The 14,827-nt window shown below is 53.0% G+C and overlaps 6 protein-coding genes across 6 annotated transcripts; 2 read left to right on the forward strand and 4 right to left on the reverse strand. All coding sequences in view use genetic code 12, as the record gives it.

Annotated features, from left to right (window-relative positions):
• Positions 1-964: 964 nt before the first annotated feature.
• MNN2 (Mnn2p) lies at positions 965-2,665 on the reverse strand (the record flags this gene model as incomplete). Its single annotated transcript, XM_034154142.1, has 1 exon — positions 965-2,665. One exon carries the CDS (start codon positions 2,663-2,665, stop codon positions 965-967), a length of 1,701 nt encoding a protein of 566 aa, XP_034013541.1.
• Positions 2,666-3,995: 1,330 nt separating this feature from the next.
• On the forward strand, positions 3,996-4,859 carry DIURU_001584 (mitochondrial 2-oxodicarboxylate carrier; the record flags this gene model as incomplete). The annotated part of the gene is made up of 1 exon (XM_034154143.1): positions 3,996-4,859. The coding sequence occupies one exon, from the start codon at positions 3,996-3,998 to the stop codon at positions 4,857-4,859; it is 864 nt and encodes a 287-aa protein (XP_034013542.1).
• A 243-nt stretch (positions 4,860-5,102) lies between these two features.
• PHB2 (prohibitin subunit) lies at positions 5,103-6,032 on the forward strand (the record flags this gene model as incomplete). Its single annotated transcript, XM_034154144.1, has 1 exon — positions 5,103-6,032. The coding sequence occupies one exon, from the start codon at positions 5,103-5,105 to the stop codon at positions 6,030-6,032; it is 930 nt and encodes a 309-aa protein (XP_034013543.1).
• A 123-nt stretch (positions 6,033-6,155) lies between these two features.
• PIN3 (Pin3p) lies at positions 6,156-7,019 on the reverse strand (the record flags this gene model as incomplete). Its single annotated transcript, XM_034154145.1, has 1 exon — positions 6,156-7,019. One exon carries the CDS (start codon positions 7,017-7,019, stop codon positions 6,156-6,158), a length of 864 nt encoding a protein of 287 aa, XP_034013544.1.
• A 692-nt stretch (positions 7,020-7,711) lies between these two features.
• On the reverse strand, positions 7,712-9,040 carry DIURU_001587 (uncharacterized protein; the record flags this gene model as incomplete). The annotated part of the gene is made up of 1 exon (XM_034154146.1): positions 7,712-9,040. One exon carries the CDS (start codon positions 9,038-9,040, stop codon positions 7,712-7,714), a length of 1,329 nt encoding a protein of 442 aa, XP_034013545.1.
• Positions 9,041-9,441: 401 nt separating this feature from the next.
• On the reverse strand, positions 9,442-14,322 carry RIM15 (protein kinase; the record flags this gene model as incomplete). Its single annotated transcript, XM_034154147.1, has 1 exon — positions 9,442-14,322. One exon carries the CDS (start codon positions 14,320-14,322, stop codon positions 9,442-9,444), a length of 4,881 nt encoding a protein of 1,626 aa, XP_034013546.1.
• Positions 14,323-14,827: the final 505 nt, after the last annotated feature.

Consider the following 14,827-nt stretch of genomic DNA (forward strand, 5'->3'; position numbering starts at 1 on the left):
CGAACCCGAGATGTGTTAATTCTGCACCCGAGATGTGTTAATTCTGCACTCATCATGCGCGCAGTGAAACAAGAAGAAGTCGATGATAAAAAAGAATGAAGCGTCCAAATAGACTACTGATGGGCTCAATTGAATTCAAAATGGCCTGTTTGATTATATAGTGAAAGCTGGGAATTGGAGACTTCTAGGTTGACATAAATTTTATGGATTCTAATCCAGGAGTTCCGAAAGTGGCGTGTTGCATGATGAGGCTGACATCCGACTTTGAGTCTAGATTCTAGTAATATCGGAGATAGAAGGGTGCTGTGACGGCAGTAACTCCATAGAAACTCCACGGAAAATTCCCCCGTGGGAAATAGAGTTTGTGGGGAAGACTATGAGTGGTCAACAACGTCAAACGGGAGGGCATTTGTCTCGTTTAGTCGAGTTATAGGTTATATTCCCAAAAGTCCATGCCGAGGACGGCTCGGATGTTGGGCGTTTCACCTCTTTGTCGTCCGCGGCTATTCGCGCAAGTTACCCGCAAGTCGCGACTTGTTTGGTAGTTACCCGCAAGTGGTGGCTCATGTCGCGACTCATGTCGCGACTAACTTGGAAGTTACCCGCAAGTCGTAAACTTTTGCGGTGCGGCGACTGGGGTAGATTAGTAATGGAGCGCAGGCCCAGAACCTTGGCACTTCTTATAATGCTGAACCCATTTCCCGAATACCCAGACTACTAATAATAGTGCTCAGACGTGTCTTTGTACGCGTTTGCTTCGCCACGCCTCCCGTTTGTGTCCTGGTTCCATACAATAGGGCAGCGTTGGTGACGGCACGACTGTGCGATACTGCGCATCATTAATACGAATTTACTAACGACCATCAGTATTAGCGGGTTGCTGTAGAATACGTACAAAACTAAATATATCGTCTCATTCTAATCTCCGTAGATAAGCCATCAATATATACACACCATTACGTCATCATACCACCACACTAGTGTCGGGGTATTCTGTCGTGCTCTTTAACCACTTGAGGTGAGGAATAAACACCTTTTCACACCACTGAGGCAACCGCTCCATGCCCGCAATGTAGGCCAAATGGGGGCCCATGAATTCCGAACTGTCAATCCCTTCAGTGGCGTCAACCGGCTTGCCGTCGTCACCGTAATAATTCGAACACGCCCCCATGGTGAACAATTGAAGAGCGCGGAGATCAAAGTCGTAGCCAATCTTCTCGTAGGTGGACGGGTACATGCGAACGTCCTTACCCAGCTTTTTCGACACGAGCTCGTGGTTGTTAACGAGCCAGTCAGGGTAGTATTTGGGGTACGATAAGTGCATGAAAAGAAGTTTGGCATCGTCCTTATCATCCTTAGCCAGATCATCGGGGTCCCAGTGACCCAATGCCTTTGAGTCAAATTGACCATCTTTGTCTTCCCGGTTATAGCCTAACCACGCCATCCCCTTTTCGGTTTGATAGTATGGTTCGCCGAGAACGTGAGCCGCAGCGATAAACGTTTCTTTATCGCCTTCACCAGCCGATCCCTGAGTCATGATGGGGTAGTAGAAATTGGGACCAAACACGTTGTAGTACAACGCAAGCAAAAGTGTCTTTAATTGACGAGTCTTGTCCACCAACAACTGACCAGTCTCCAGGGTGGGGTCAGGTAACGCCCCCTCGAAGTCGTGGAAGCGCAGCTCACTAAACTTGTACTCTTCCAACGGCTTAAGCTGAGTCCCTTGACGTTCCGCTTCCTTATCGTCAAACTTTGACCACCGGACTTTCCGCTCCTTGACGGGCTTTCCCGCAATCTCAAAAAACTTAGGGTTGGTAGTTCTTGCCCAGGCATCAGGCCAGATGACTAAACCAGTTTCCTTGAACTTAGTTCCTTCAAACAAGTAATCCGGATTGCGCACAGGGAAGTCATCAGAGTCCAAGTAAAGGATTTGCTCGAACTTCAGAGTAAGAAGCGCGAGCATCTTGAATTGGAAGCCGCCCAAGTTGAATCTTCTCTTCAAGTCATAACCAAGAGTATCGTTGAAAACGTTACAACGAGCGTTGTACTTGGGCAATACCTTCTCACAGAAGTCGGCTTCGTATTCTGTCAGCAGCGGGATAAACAACTCGGCGGGGAGTTCAGACCCCAGAGCCCGAAGTTGACGAATAACAAGGTACGAAAGCCACGAATACTTCCCACCGCCAACAAGGACGTACCCCTTAGAGCCGTGGTATTGGCTCCAGTCTGCATCGGAGGGCAAATTGGCGCCAAACGTCGACACCCCGTAGTTCTCGAGTAACTGGTTGATGCGATCGTTGACGTATCGGGTATGAGAATCAGTCATCTTGGCTTGAGTTTCGTCACTGATTTCCAACACGTTTTCGAGATACTCCTTATTGAACATGAAGTCGTCGTTGGAGGCAAACTTCTCGAACGCCTTTTCCGTCTTGTAGTTGCCCTTGAGCGAGGGAGCATCGATAGCGTACTTCTCCAAGTCGTCAAAGAACACCAGCAAGTTTCGTATCTTCGCCTTTTCCGGGTCTTCCTTGGGCGCTGGCATGGCCATGTCCAAGTAGGGTTCAATGATCTTGGGCCGGTAGTAGACAAGCTGGAGGACGATTACAAGCAACACCGCTATGAGGAGGAGCTTGAGGCGGTGTCGAAGAAAGGTGTGCCGCCACATGTTTGCTGTTATTGTCCGTCAAACAACTGCGGGTATATGTGTAGTAGTCTTTTGATCAAAGGTGCTCTCTCGCCTGCAGAAAAAAACACCATCGATACGCGGTAGGCCTGACTGCGTTATTGAAAGCATATAAGGCTGGGGGAGGCTTAAAAATCAGAGGTTTCATAAAATAGGTGTTGTGTGATAATGGTGGCGATCGACTACAGTGACTAAAGTTTTGGTGTCAAGTGGATGAGACCAGTTTTCGTGGTTTTCACTGCACCCTGATCCCATGTCGAAAAGACAACGAAAATTAACAATGGTGTGGACGCGGTCCGTTGCAGACGAATTGGGGTAAAACTTCCAGCTGTCGCGTCAAGTCGTACATCCTTGAAGACGTAGGCTTCAAGGATCTGGTTTTCGGTTTTTGATTGAGTTTGGTCTACGATGATAAAATATCTGATCTACCAGCCCTCGCGGATCTATCTAGCGTTGAGAATCCACGACGAGCGTTAAGATGATCACATAATGCATTTTTTGATCTAGCCATAATCTTGACACTCACAAGTTCGTCTACATCGAACAGACAAGCAACACGAGAAAGCTATGGCATACCGCACATAAAGTTCAAGAAGTGCGACGGTGGGCCCTTTTATAGTGCGATGGCTCTGGAGCGATGAGGTCCTGCAGATAGTCGATTCCCACCAAAAAAAAAAAAAAAAAAAAANCTACACGTAAACGGCAGTTGATCTCGAGCAATCGCTTGCGGAGCCGACCCCCACCAACGCTTCTAACAGCGTCGAGGCCGATCCGCATGACTTTAATTTAAACAATCAAAACAAGGTAGAGTTTGAAGCAATTTTGCAGAAAAATGACCCTTATGCAAATAGCGTTGTCATGGCTTGTCTACGGTAAAACCACGGGCCGGTCGCGGCGATTTCGGTCGATGGTCGTCGGTTCGAATCGTGACTCGCTCCCTCCTCGCTCTCTCATCTCTAATATAAGTGCACTTGCGACATCTATATCCTAAAAGGTAGCCAATAAGCGATAGTGGTTTTGCGATAAGTATACTGAACCCCCCCTAAAGCGTGGGTCGTATACCCTGGCTGGAGGTGGTCGGCAACCACTAACGGGTCATGTAGCCGAAAGCTGGGGCAAAGCTCCCCCACCACTCGGGTGTCGCTGCCAGGGCATAATGCCTCAAACCGTTCACATGACGGGGTGTCGGTTCAGCGGAGGTGGGGACGCGACCCGCACTGGCGGCTACCCCTCACGATTTTAAAAAACCCTCACCTTTCTCCACCACCATCCACCAGGAAGCCCTTCTAATCCTAAGCCCAATAGCGACACGATGTCTGATCTTCCCTTCCAGTACCAATTCGCCGCCGGGGCGATCGCCGGGGTGTCGGAAATCTTGGTGATGTACCCGCTCGACGTGGTGAAAACCAGACAACAATTGGACACCACCGGCGCCTACAACGGCACCATCAAGTGCTTGAAGAAGATTGTCGCCGAGGAAGGGCCCCTGAGGCTCTACAAGGGGATCTCGGCCCCCATCTTGATGGAGGCGCCCAAGAGAGCCACCAAGTTCGCCGCCAACGACGAGTGGGGGAAGTTCTACCGCAAGGCGTTCGGCGTCCCCGCCATGACCCCCGGGTTGGCGGTGTTGACCGGGGCCACCGCCGGTGCCACCGAGTCGTTCATCGTCGTCCCTTTCGAATTGATCAAGATCCGCTTGCAGGACAAGAACACCACCTACAACGGGATGGGTGACGTCGTCAAGGACATCTTGCGCAAGAACGGGCCCTTGGGGTTGTACAAGGGGTTGGAGTCGACGATGTGGAGACACATCTGGTGGAACGCTGGTTACTTCGGTGTCATCCACCAGGTGAGATCGCTCATGCCCAAGCCCAAGGACAAGAAGCAAAAGATGCTCATCGACTTGACCTGCGGTACCATTGGTGGTACCTTCGGTACGGTGTTGAACACTCCCTTTGACGTGGTCAAATCAAGAATCCAGGCTGGTTCCACTCAGTACAAGTGGACCTACCCGTCGTTGTTTAAGGTGGCCCGTGAAGAAGGGTTCGCCGCGTTGTACAAGGGTTTCATCCCCAAGGTGTTGAGATTGGGTCCCGGTGGCGGGATCTTGTTGGTGGTGTTCACGGCGTCGATGGAGTTCTTCGAGAAGGTGCACAAGGGCGAGCCCTTGTGGTAAACATCCCCAAACAAACGGTATCTACCTATAAACGTGACCAACATAAAAATTGTAAACAGGATAAATGTAAAGTGACCTCAATTGAGCCAATTGGTCAATTCTTTCTCTCATTCGATAGAAAAGTTTCAGTTGGTGTTTTTGTTAGTAGTTGGTCTTGGTCTGGGGAATTGCCGCGCTACCATCTGCCGCGATCTGGCTAGCAAACAAAAAACCCTTGCTCACTCACCAACGCCACTATCAGAAATGTCTGACAAGCAGTGGAGAAACCTTTCGGAAGAACTTCGGCGCCGGGCGCAGCAGGCGAAGTCGCGGGCTGCTGCTACTACTGGCGGTGGCCGTAACATCCGCAATCCCTTCGGCATGTTCGCCGGGATTGGCGGTATTCTCTTGTTGGGCGGGGTGGCGCTCTTTGCCGAAAACGCCCTCTTCAACGTCGACGGGGGTCAGCGAGGCATCGTATACTCCCGAGTTACTGGGGTCGGCCAAAAGATCTACCCTGAAGGTACTCACTTGGTGATTCCGTGGTTCCAAAGACCCATCGTCTACGACGTGCGGGCCAAGCCCCGTAACGTGGCGTCGTTGACGGGGACTAAGGACTTGCAAATGGTCAACATCTCGTGCAGAGTGTTGTTCAAGCCGGAAATCTCGCAATTGCCCACCATCTACCGGACTTTGGGCACTGACTACGACGAAAAAGTGTTGCCGTCGATTGTCAACGAAGTGCTTAAGCTGGTGGTGGCTCAATTCAATGCGCTGCAGTTGATCACCCAAAGAGAAAAAGTTTCTCGTCTTATCAGAGACAACTTGATCCGTCGTGCTGGCAAGTTCAACATTTTGTTGGACGATGTCTCGCTCACGCAAATGACGTTCTCCCCTGAATTCTCGCAAGCCGTCGAATCGAAGCAAATCGCGCAACAAGACGCGCAACGGGCGGCGTTCGTGGTCGACAAGGCCATCCAAGAAAAGCAACAGTTGGTGGTTAAGGCGTCGGGTGAAGCCAAGTCGGCCGAGCTCATTGGTGAAGCCATCAAAAAGTCGAAGGACTACGTCGAACTTAAGAGATTGGACACCGCGAGAGAAATTGCCCAAATCTTGGCCAAGTCGCCTAACCGGATCCTCTTGGACAACGACACGTTGTTGTTGAACACTGTCGTCGACTCCAGATCGAAGTAAAAAGATTAAAAATAATGTACATAGCCTGGTAACTACGAGAAACTAACAGAATAGTAATGATATTATGATTGTCTAAAATATGAGAGGCGTAACATTAAAACATTTGCTATATAGGAGTGATGATTAAAAGATAGAGTTGACAATGTCGGAACCGATGGTGGCACCAGCACCAAAGATGGCAGCGTTACCCAATTTACTACCGAACTTCTTCATCGCCCCGCCGTGGTGGTGTTCTTCTTGTTGCACAGGCACGGGCGCGGGGGCTTGTTGGTACTGTTGAGGAGGGTAGTAGTTGGTCAGCGGCGGCGGGAATTGGGCGTAGCCTCCGTACAGCGGTTGCGGGTTCATGGGACCGTAGCTCTGAAAGCTGGATTGCAGGTAGTTCGGTTGGTGTTGTTGTTGTTGAGGGGGAGGTTGCAGGTAGTTGCTGGAGAAGCTTTCCTTCTTTTGTGGGGGCGGCGGCGCCAACCGCAGGTTGTCTTCCTTGAATTCCAGTTCCGAGATCGTCTCCACATAGTTCGACGGGAACACGCCGGGCTTATCGGGGTGGTCGCCCTTTTTGTAGCCCTTCCACCAGTCCTCGCTCAAGTGTTCGGTGATGGCGATGCGGTCGCCTTCGTTGAGTTCCAAGTCACCGTTGGTGCTTGATTGGTAGTCGTACAACGCCTTGCAGTAGCCCAACGGCTTGTTGGACTGAGGCGGGGGCGCCTTGTAGTCAGGAGGGGGGCCAGCGGGCGGCGCCAGCGTGTCGTGGGTCACCTTCATCGCGGCAAATGACAGCGAGAGATCCAGCTCTCTGGTCGTCAGCTTCGCCACGGGGCCACCCAACACGTCGACGTCGACGGGGGCGGCGCCCAGCTGGTACTTTTGCGGCAACAGATCGACGATCTTGTTGTAGAGGGCCTCGGTGATCACCTCGGAGTCCTTGAGAAACTCCAACTCGGTTCTCACCGTCGTCAACGACCGGTTGATCAATGCGGCAGACATGACAAGCAGTGGCAGAGGAAGTGGTAAATGAGGGCTAGCGAAAAGTTCACCGCGGTGGTTTCTTAAGAAAATTTAAACCGAGTGAGACTAAGGGGTAGTGCGGGTGTGGTAGCGAGCAGTGCGCGTGACCGAACATAGCCACCGGGGGGAGTTTCGTTTGGGAAGGGTGAGGGTTACTGTCCACGCACGGAAGCCGTAGAAACGTTTTCGGCAGTTTTGCAGTGCGTTAATTGCTACGAGCTGTCTGATGAGGGTGGGGCTTAGCAGTGACATGACGCTGAAAAACGGTGGCGACGGTTTTACTTTTTTCTGAAGCACTTCGGGTATGCTGTGTGATTTCGGAAATGCAAGCCAAGAGCTAACTACCAAGTGTAAACAATAAATAGCATCGGATAGAATACCAGCAAGAGTTGATAAGTTAAATAAGTGATAATTTAGGGGGTTAATGAAAGCGGGCGTTGTCAGCGTGAATGGGCTTTAGTGGCTGGCTGGAAGGCGTCGATTAGATAATCGCCATTCCCCTGGATCGGGACTCGGCTGGTAGTTACTTTTTGTCGTTTTGTGCTAATTATACAGGTATCACTTCCAGGGCTCACACTGTAAGTTCAACACCAACTTTTTGCAACCAACTACTACACTGTAAAAAACTTCATAGCTTTCATTTGTATACATTCATTGAGAGTCTATAATGATTATTCCATGATGAAATCCAACACTTTCAGGTCAAACGCCTTAGGATTATCCAAGTACACGTGGTGTCCGGCAGATGGAACAAGCACGTATTCGGCCATGTTAGACTTGCCTGCCAACTGGTTAATTCGTTTAACGGCAGCTTCACCGGCTTTTTCATTCATCCAGTCACGGTCACCGTAAAGCCACATTGTGGGGAGGTTTTGTTTGACAAATGCTCGCGGCATCCGGTCGATTAACGGAAGCTTAGCAAGAGCACCAAAGGCCAACGCTCGCGTGAGACCGTACTCGCCCAGTCCCGGAGCAGTGAACACCCGGTAGATGTAGTTGTGCATCAAGTTGAATTTTTTGGGGTCATCTCGGTAATAATGAGCGAACCGCCACAGCGTCCACCCACTGACAAGCCGCGACAGCGCCACCAGCCCGTTGCGGATCACCAGGAACGGCGACCAGTTTTTGCCCCACATGTATTTGATCATTCGAACCTTGCGAGTGTTTAGTTTCAGCCAATCCTCCGCAAAGGTGCCGTTGATGTCGGTGTCCTCTTCGTCCTTGGGGATCATCAGCGCCTCCAGCCGTTCCACACCTACGGGAGATATAAGCACAAGCTTATTGAGCAACGACTCTCCCGACGACTCCTGCGGCTTGTTATATTTGAGAGCGTAGCAACTCAGCAAATAGCCGCCAAACGAGTGGCCCACAAGAGTAAACCGTTCGAGACCCCGGCGCTGACGCCACGTCTCGAGGGCATCGATAAACCAGTCCTCAACCTTATTCACTTCTTCGGGAGTGTCCAGAGGCAACGAGGGGAACTTAGGCCGCAGACTGAACCCGAACCCGAGCAAATCAATGGCGTGGATCCGGATACCGGGCACCGACGAAAGCTCATCAAAGTTATCCAAAAAGAGTCCCAACAGAGCCGCGTAGCCATGAATTAAAACTACATCCTTCACTGGCGGTGCTGGTCGATCCTTGGTAGGGGTTTCGGTATTTTCAATGAACAACTCGTGGATATGGTTGCCATCACCAATATCGGTATCGATAATCAGGGCCCGCCGGGTGGCGTCGGGCTCGGGGTAGAACGGGAGCAGGTAGGCAAGCAAGTCGTGTTCGCACTTCTCGTTCAGGGCGCGGCCCCACCATGGGTGGTGGCGGATCCAGTCGAGCGACAGCTGTTTCCATGAGTAGGGTGCTCTGGTCACCTTGGTGTCGAGTTCTGATTGTTTGGCCTTAGCGGGGCGGGTGGTGGCAACGTTGGTCGTCAGCGACGAGGCGGGGGATTTGGGCACGGTTGTAGCCTGAGCCGGCAAAGTGGTGGTTGAGCCGTCCATGGTGTAGCGGTGGTGGCAAAACCGTGGCTATATAAATGGTTATCTGGTTGCGCCCCAAGCCTCGCGGTACTGGCCCCGATTTGGTAGGGATCACGGCACTGGCCCCGATTTGGCAGGGCGCCGAAACTGCCGGAGCACGTGCATGCTGCCGCGGTGATGGAAAATGACCGCAACGGTCGAATTCGGATATATTTGCTGTTAACTCCAGAACAGAACAGTATCTAAAGGGACCCTTTTAGCTACCTGATGTCATCACTCACATACAAGATGAAATTGAAGATAAAATAGGGATATATCATCCAAGTGAAATTCGAAGTCACTTTGTCGTACTAGCTCTACGGATACTCTCACTGATAACATGCTAAACAATACTTCATGCCTTATTAAATCGTAAGTAATGTCTAATCGGACTCGATGGCGTCGTCGGCAGAGACAAGCCGAGCCAAACACCTGGCCACTTTGCCGTCGTCAATGGGCTTATCCAATACGTCGTCAAACACTCCCAGTTCTCTCGCAATGTCGCCGTAGGCCGTCACCGCCACTATGGGGGTGGTGGTGTTGGCGCCGGTGGTGTACTTGATCAACTTAGCGGCTTCAATAGCCCCGACTTTATTCAACTTCATACACGTCATGATAAGGTCAAACTTCACCTGGCCGGTGGCGCGGCGTACAAGCTCGTCACCATCACCAACACCGACAACAAGACACCCGTGGCGTTCAAGCACGCGTGTTGTGGCCGCCCGTACCAGCGCCAGCGGCTCACAGTAAAGCACGTCGAACTGAGAGTGCCATGATCCAAGCCCTAACCCCACTGGCTCCGCCGCATCGGCACTAAACAGCCCTTGGCGAGACAGAGCGGCTCTGCGGTACAGTTGACGGCGCTTGTGCACTCGGAGCAAAGCCAGCAGTTTCGTCTCTTCCAGGTCCAGCGTTACCGGCAGATCACGTAACAAGTTGAATGGGTGGCTCAGATGGCGGTGGACACCCATCACCATATCTTTATCGAACAGAAGGTCGTCGCCCAGCGAGTAGTTCGACAAGATCAGCTCCATGCGCTCGTGCTTGTACGTAGGCGGCGACGGAGCCGGCAGCGTCGTCAGGAACCCCTGTGGCGGTATTTGGGGAGGACCAGTACCGGCAGGAGTAGTAGGGTCTGACTTCAACTCGTCGAACATCGGGGGTGGAGGAACGGGAGAAATGGGACGCTTAAACGGCAGACAATTGGCTCCGGGACTGGCACAGACAAGCTGGCCAAAGCTCAGCTCTCGCTGGCGACTGCCGTGACTGGTCAATGGCAGTTCGCCCGCCAGCACCACCAGCAGACCTGTCAGCAGGAACAGCAGTCGGTGCTCCATGTGCTCGTTCTTCAAACGGTTGATGGCGTCTTTATTCGCCTTTTCAAGTACGGCCAAGTTGCGGAAGTAGAACAGGCCGAACTCCAGCGAGTCGGCGAGCCTCAGCCCGCGCCGGGCCCTTCCCTGGTGGAACGCCAGCGCCCCTAGTTGGTTCAACGGCTCAAACAGCTCGGGTTCCTGCGAGTCAAGCCCGTCCATAGGGAACTGCATCATCTCGGCACCGCGAGGGTCAAAGTAGTCCGTCAGTTCCGGGTCGTCGACAGGTGGGACAAATGGACCGGGAGTTTCGAAAAGCGTATCCCAATTGATATCCTTGAAGTAAGGGTGCAGCTTGATCTCCTCCGCCAGACCACTACCAAGTCTCTGCTCGGGGTCTTCCACCAAGAGTTTGGTGATCAAATCACGAGCTTCAGGAGGACAATAATGATCCATATCTTCTGGTGAAAGCGGAGGCCAGTCGATGTCGCCGGCGAGGATATTAGCGAACACATGGTCGGGAGTGGAGGCGTGGAACGGAGGCGTACCAAATAAAAACTCGAATAATATACACCCAATCAGCCACCAATCCAGCGCCTCCAGCTGACCTTCACCTTTAATCGTTTCCGGAGCAAAGTAATCAGGAGTACCGACAAAGCGAGACATTTGGTGATCCTTTTGCGGGTCGTAAAGGGTGAACAGCGTGATCAGCGTCGGTGGGTTCGTGGTCACGGGGAACTCGTCTTCAACAAGCGAAAGCAGCGCTTCCAGCAGCGTCCGCATCAATGCGGGGGTATCCTTAAGGTCAGCTCTTCCATCGCCTTTGATTTTCAGCCGTAACGGCGGCAACTGTTGAGCGAACTGGTCGACATACAGTAAAGTCGGCAGCGAAGGGGCGTTCCTGGCGTCGACCACCGGCAGCCACGAGATTGACGATGATGACGGCCGCGGCAGGTGGTCCTGCGTGCGAGGTCGGCCGCGACCAGGTTGACGGCCCACCACCCCCATTCGGGAAAGCCCAAAGTCAGTAAGTTTGAGGTGGCCCTGGGCATCGATCAAAATATTATCGGGCTTCAAGTCACGGTGGATAATGTCTCGCCGGTGGAGATCGTCAACACACACGACGATCTGAGCGATAAGATTACACGCCCAGTCGCCAATAGTCCCTAAATTCTTCACAAGGCTCGCCAAATCACCACCGGGTAAGTATTCCATCACGAGGTAGAGCCACTCTTTCAGCTGGAACGTCAGATACAACTGGGTGACGTAGGGCAGATTGGCTTGTTTCATCAACACCGCCCGTTCCAGTTTGACGTTGACAATCTGGTTCTTAGCGATCATATCGGTTTTCTTCAAACACTTAATGGCGACGTATTCGCCTACCCGTTTGCGTTTGGCTAAGAATACCAGTCCAAATGCCCCCTTGGAGATCGGTTTCACCACAGTATAGTCACGAATACCGCCAGGAGACGGTGCTGCTTTGGGAGCACTGGTGACAAGCAACGGCGACAATGGCGGTTTGGCCTGACCCTTAGATAACAGAGTGGATGCTACTGCCAACAGCAGACCCAGACCCAGCAGCAGCGTCCGTTTAGTGGCAGCAGGTGGTAAGGGTGGAATATTCAGCGTCAGGTCAAGCAGATCGCCACGAGACGCTCCGATATGAGGTGATCCCAATGGGGTCGCTACGGAGCCGCCAATCATCAGTCCAGGAGCTCCTGGACCCGAACGTTGAAGCAGCAGCAAATTAGTCTTATCTCCATAGGGTATGGGCGACATCCGCCGACGGGGCAGCAGAAACAGCAGCAGGTTCAGCGGCGGTACCAAGTTAGCGTCCAGCAGCCGTTCCAGCAGTGGTCGCAGTGGGGGGCGCAGCAGTGGTCGCAGGCGTTGCAAGATGTCATTAGGAGTCACCAGCTTAGCGTACTCGAACTCCAGTAAGAGCTTTGATTGTGGTGTTGACGTCGGCTCGTGGTGATGGTCAAAGTTTAATGGGGCACTGGCCACTTTAGGGGTTGGGGCAATGGGTGTGGAAATCATCGGTCCTGTTTGTGTAGGCAGCGGCAGTTCGTACACACGAGAATAGGCGAGCCCCAGCGTGGGTAAGGGGTCCTGGCGGCCTCGCAGTTCTCGGTCCAGTGGAGGGCGTGAGAGTGGCAGCGACAGTGCTGGCGACAGCGGTGTCACGTTACCGGCTTGGTGGGCCACAGTGGACACTTTGCCGGCGGAGTCCAGTCTCGGCACACTCAGCGACCGCAGAAGCACCAGTCCTTGGCGCAGTCCTTTTAACGTCTTTTGAGAACCTTGACGCAGTCTCAGCGCCAGCAGGTCGCTCTCGCGGTGACTTACTTTGCGACTAAGTTCACCTTCCAGGGCAAGGGACTGGTGGCGAATCTGGGACAAAGTATCGCTGACGGTTTCAAGCACAAGGTCGTCCACCTGACACTTGATTCTATCCAGGTAACGAAGGGCTCGCACCATGCGCTCAACGGCGGCAACCTTCTCGGCCACCATGGCAGTAGTATCGGCGATCATCGCCACCATGGCGGGGTCCAGCAGCTCCATTGGCGTCGCCTGGGCCACCGCCATCATATGGTGTTCTGACGGAGGAGAGAGCGAGATCTCGCCGTCGGTAGCTGTCAGAGGCGGGTTGATTTGGATCGCTTCTTCGCAGATATCGACGAGGCGAGCTAAGAGACCAAAGGGGAACTTTTTAAGGCCAATAAGTTGCGATCGCAGTCGTTGGTGAGTAAGCGGTCGTAGCGGCAGCAGCGTTTGTACTGTTCCCGGAGTACGGGGTACGGAAGGAAGGGGGATACCTTTGTATTCCTGGATGAGTTCGAATGACAGTGTCAGCAGCAGCAGCAGCAGTGCCGACGCTATCAGCTCCAGCAGGGCTAGCGGCAGCGGCAGCAGCAGCAAGCCGTGGGCGAGCAGGTCGGTGATTGCCAAGATGAGGTGGCGCTGTTCGCATAACGCGTCGTGGGCTTCCTGAATATCGTCGTCGGCACGGTGTTCGACAACACAGAGGTCCAGATGGCGCTCGATAAACCATGCGGGGATCTCATTTTCACAGATGCGGCAAAGTACGGTTTTAGGAGGGGGGATAGTCTCTTCGTTGGCGACGCCAAGCTCGCGGAGCTGGACTAAGTAGCCTTCAAAGAGTTCCAGTCCCGCCCCGAGAATATCGATAAGCGGTTGAGGAATGGCCAAGTCAACATTATACAACACCACTGGCTTTACCGTCCACATCAGGTAGTCGTCTTTGCCCGTGCGCATGAGGATCCCTTGAGCTTCAAGCTCAATGATATCACCGTCGTTCAGAAGCTTCAGCAGGATCAGCAGCATCGACGGCAGCGGCGGCTGGGGTGACGGCAGCAGCGGTGGCGACGGCAGTTTCATCGCCAACTGCTGTGAGACGCTGGCGATCTCAGTGTCGTCATCGTCGTCGCCTTCGCCCTCGCCGTGTTGCGAGCTGGTAGTGCTCTCGTCGTTGGCGTCGCCGTCGCCGGTAGCGGTGACGAACTTCACTTTATAGCTGCAGTCGTCGGCGATCATCTTGGCTATGGCATCCTGAAACACCGTCAGGTCCTCCGGGGTGTTGGCGACGATGATATTGGCGATGGGCTTGCCGACAATCTTTTTCGACTTGGTGCCGACGATCTTGTTCCAATTACTCAGCAAGTAGCGGACATTGCCGTCCATGTCGAGCTCCATGATCATCGTCGGGTTATTCGACAGCGCCGTCCGCAAATCCTGCTCGTCGTCGGTAGTGCTCGGGACCTGAACGATTTGGGCGGCGGTGGCGGCGGCTAGCTTTGGTTCGAACGGCTGGGGAGCATTAGGGTCGACTTCGCAGGGCAGGACCAGGCGCTCCAGGTCGTCGGGTTCTTCCTTTTTACCGAACCGGGGGTGTTGGAACATCCCCAAGTCGTTTCCGGCACCACTCATGGTGGCAAGGGCGTCACGGGGCGGGTGGGATCGCGGTGGCTTAGGGCACAGGGTCAGTGAGGCGTGCTTTGGGGAGCGATCGGGAGCGGCCACTGGTTGGATGGAAACGTCGCAGGAGTTCGGGGAGGAGTGGTGTGGTGGGAAATGGTGTATGACTGACGGGAGGTGAGGCCGCGCGGTTAAGCGCGGTGGAGCTGGTATTTGTGGTTATGTAGCCCTTGGGGATAACCCGGGTACAGATACCCTCCACACAAAAAAAAACAAAAGTGAGCTAGTAGAAATATGTGCTACAGCGATACATTTCTCCCAAAACGAGTGAGGCCAAGTGAAGAGGAGAAATGTTTAAACCTTAAATCGAACACACACCTTTAGTATTTACAAAATGGAAAAGGCACCAGACCTCTGGGTATGCGTCGATTGTTTGTGCAACTGATATGAGGCCACAATGGAGGCAGGGGGGAGAAGGTGATTAGTCGCCCCCCTCCTCTCTCACCAACCTAAAAAA

The sequence above is a fragment of the Diutina rugosa genome, assembly GCF_008704595.1.
Source record: "Diutina rugosa strain CBS 613 chromosome Unknown scaffold4_size502443, whole genome shotgun sequence".
Lineage (NCBI taxonomy): Eukaryota > Fungi > Ascomycota > Pichiomycetes > Serinales > Debaryomycetaceae > Diutina > Diutina rugosa.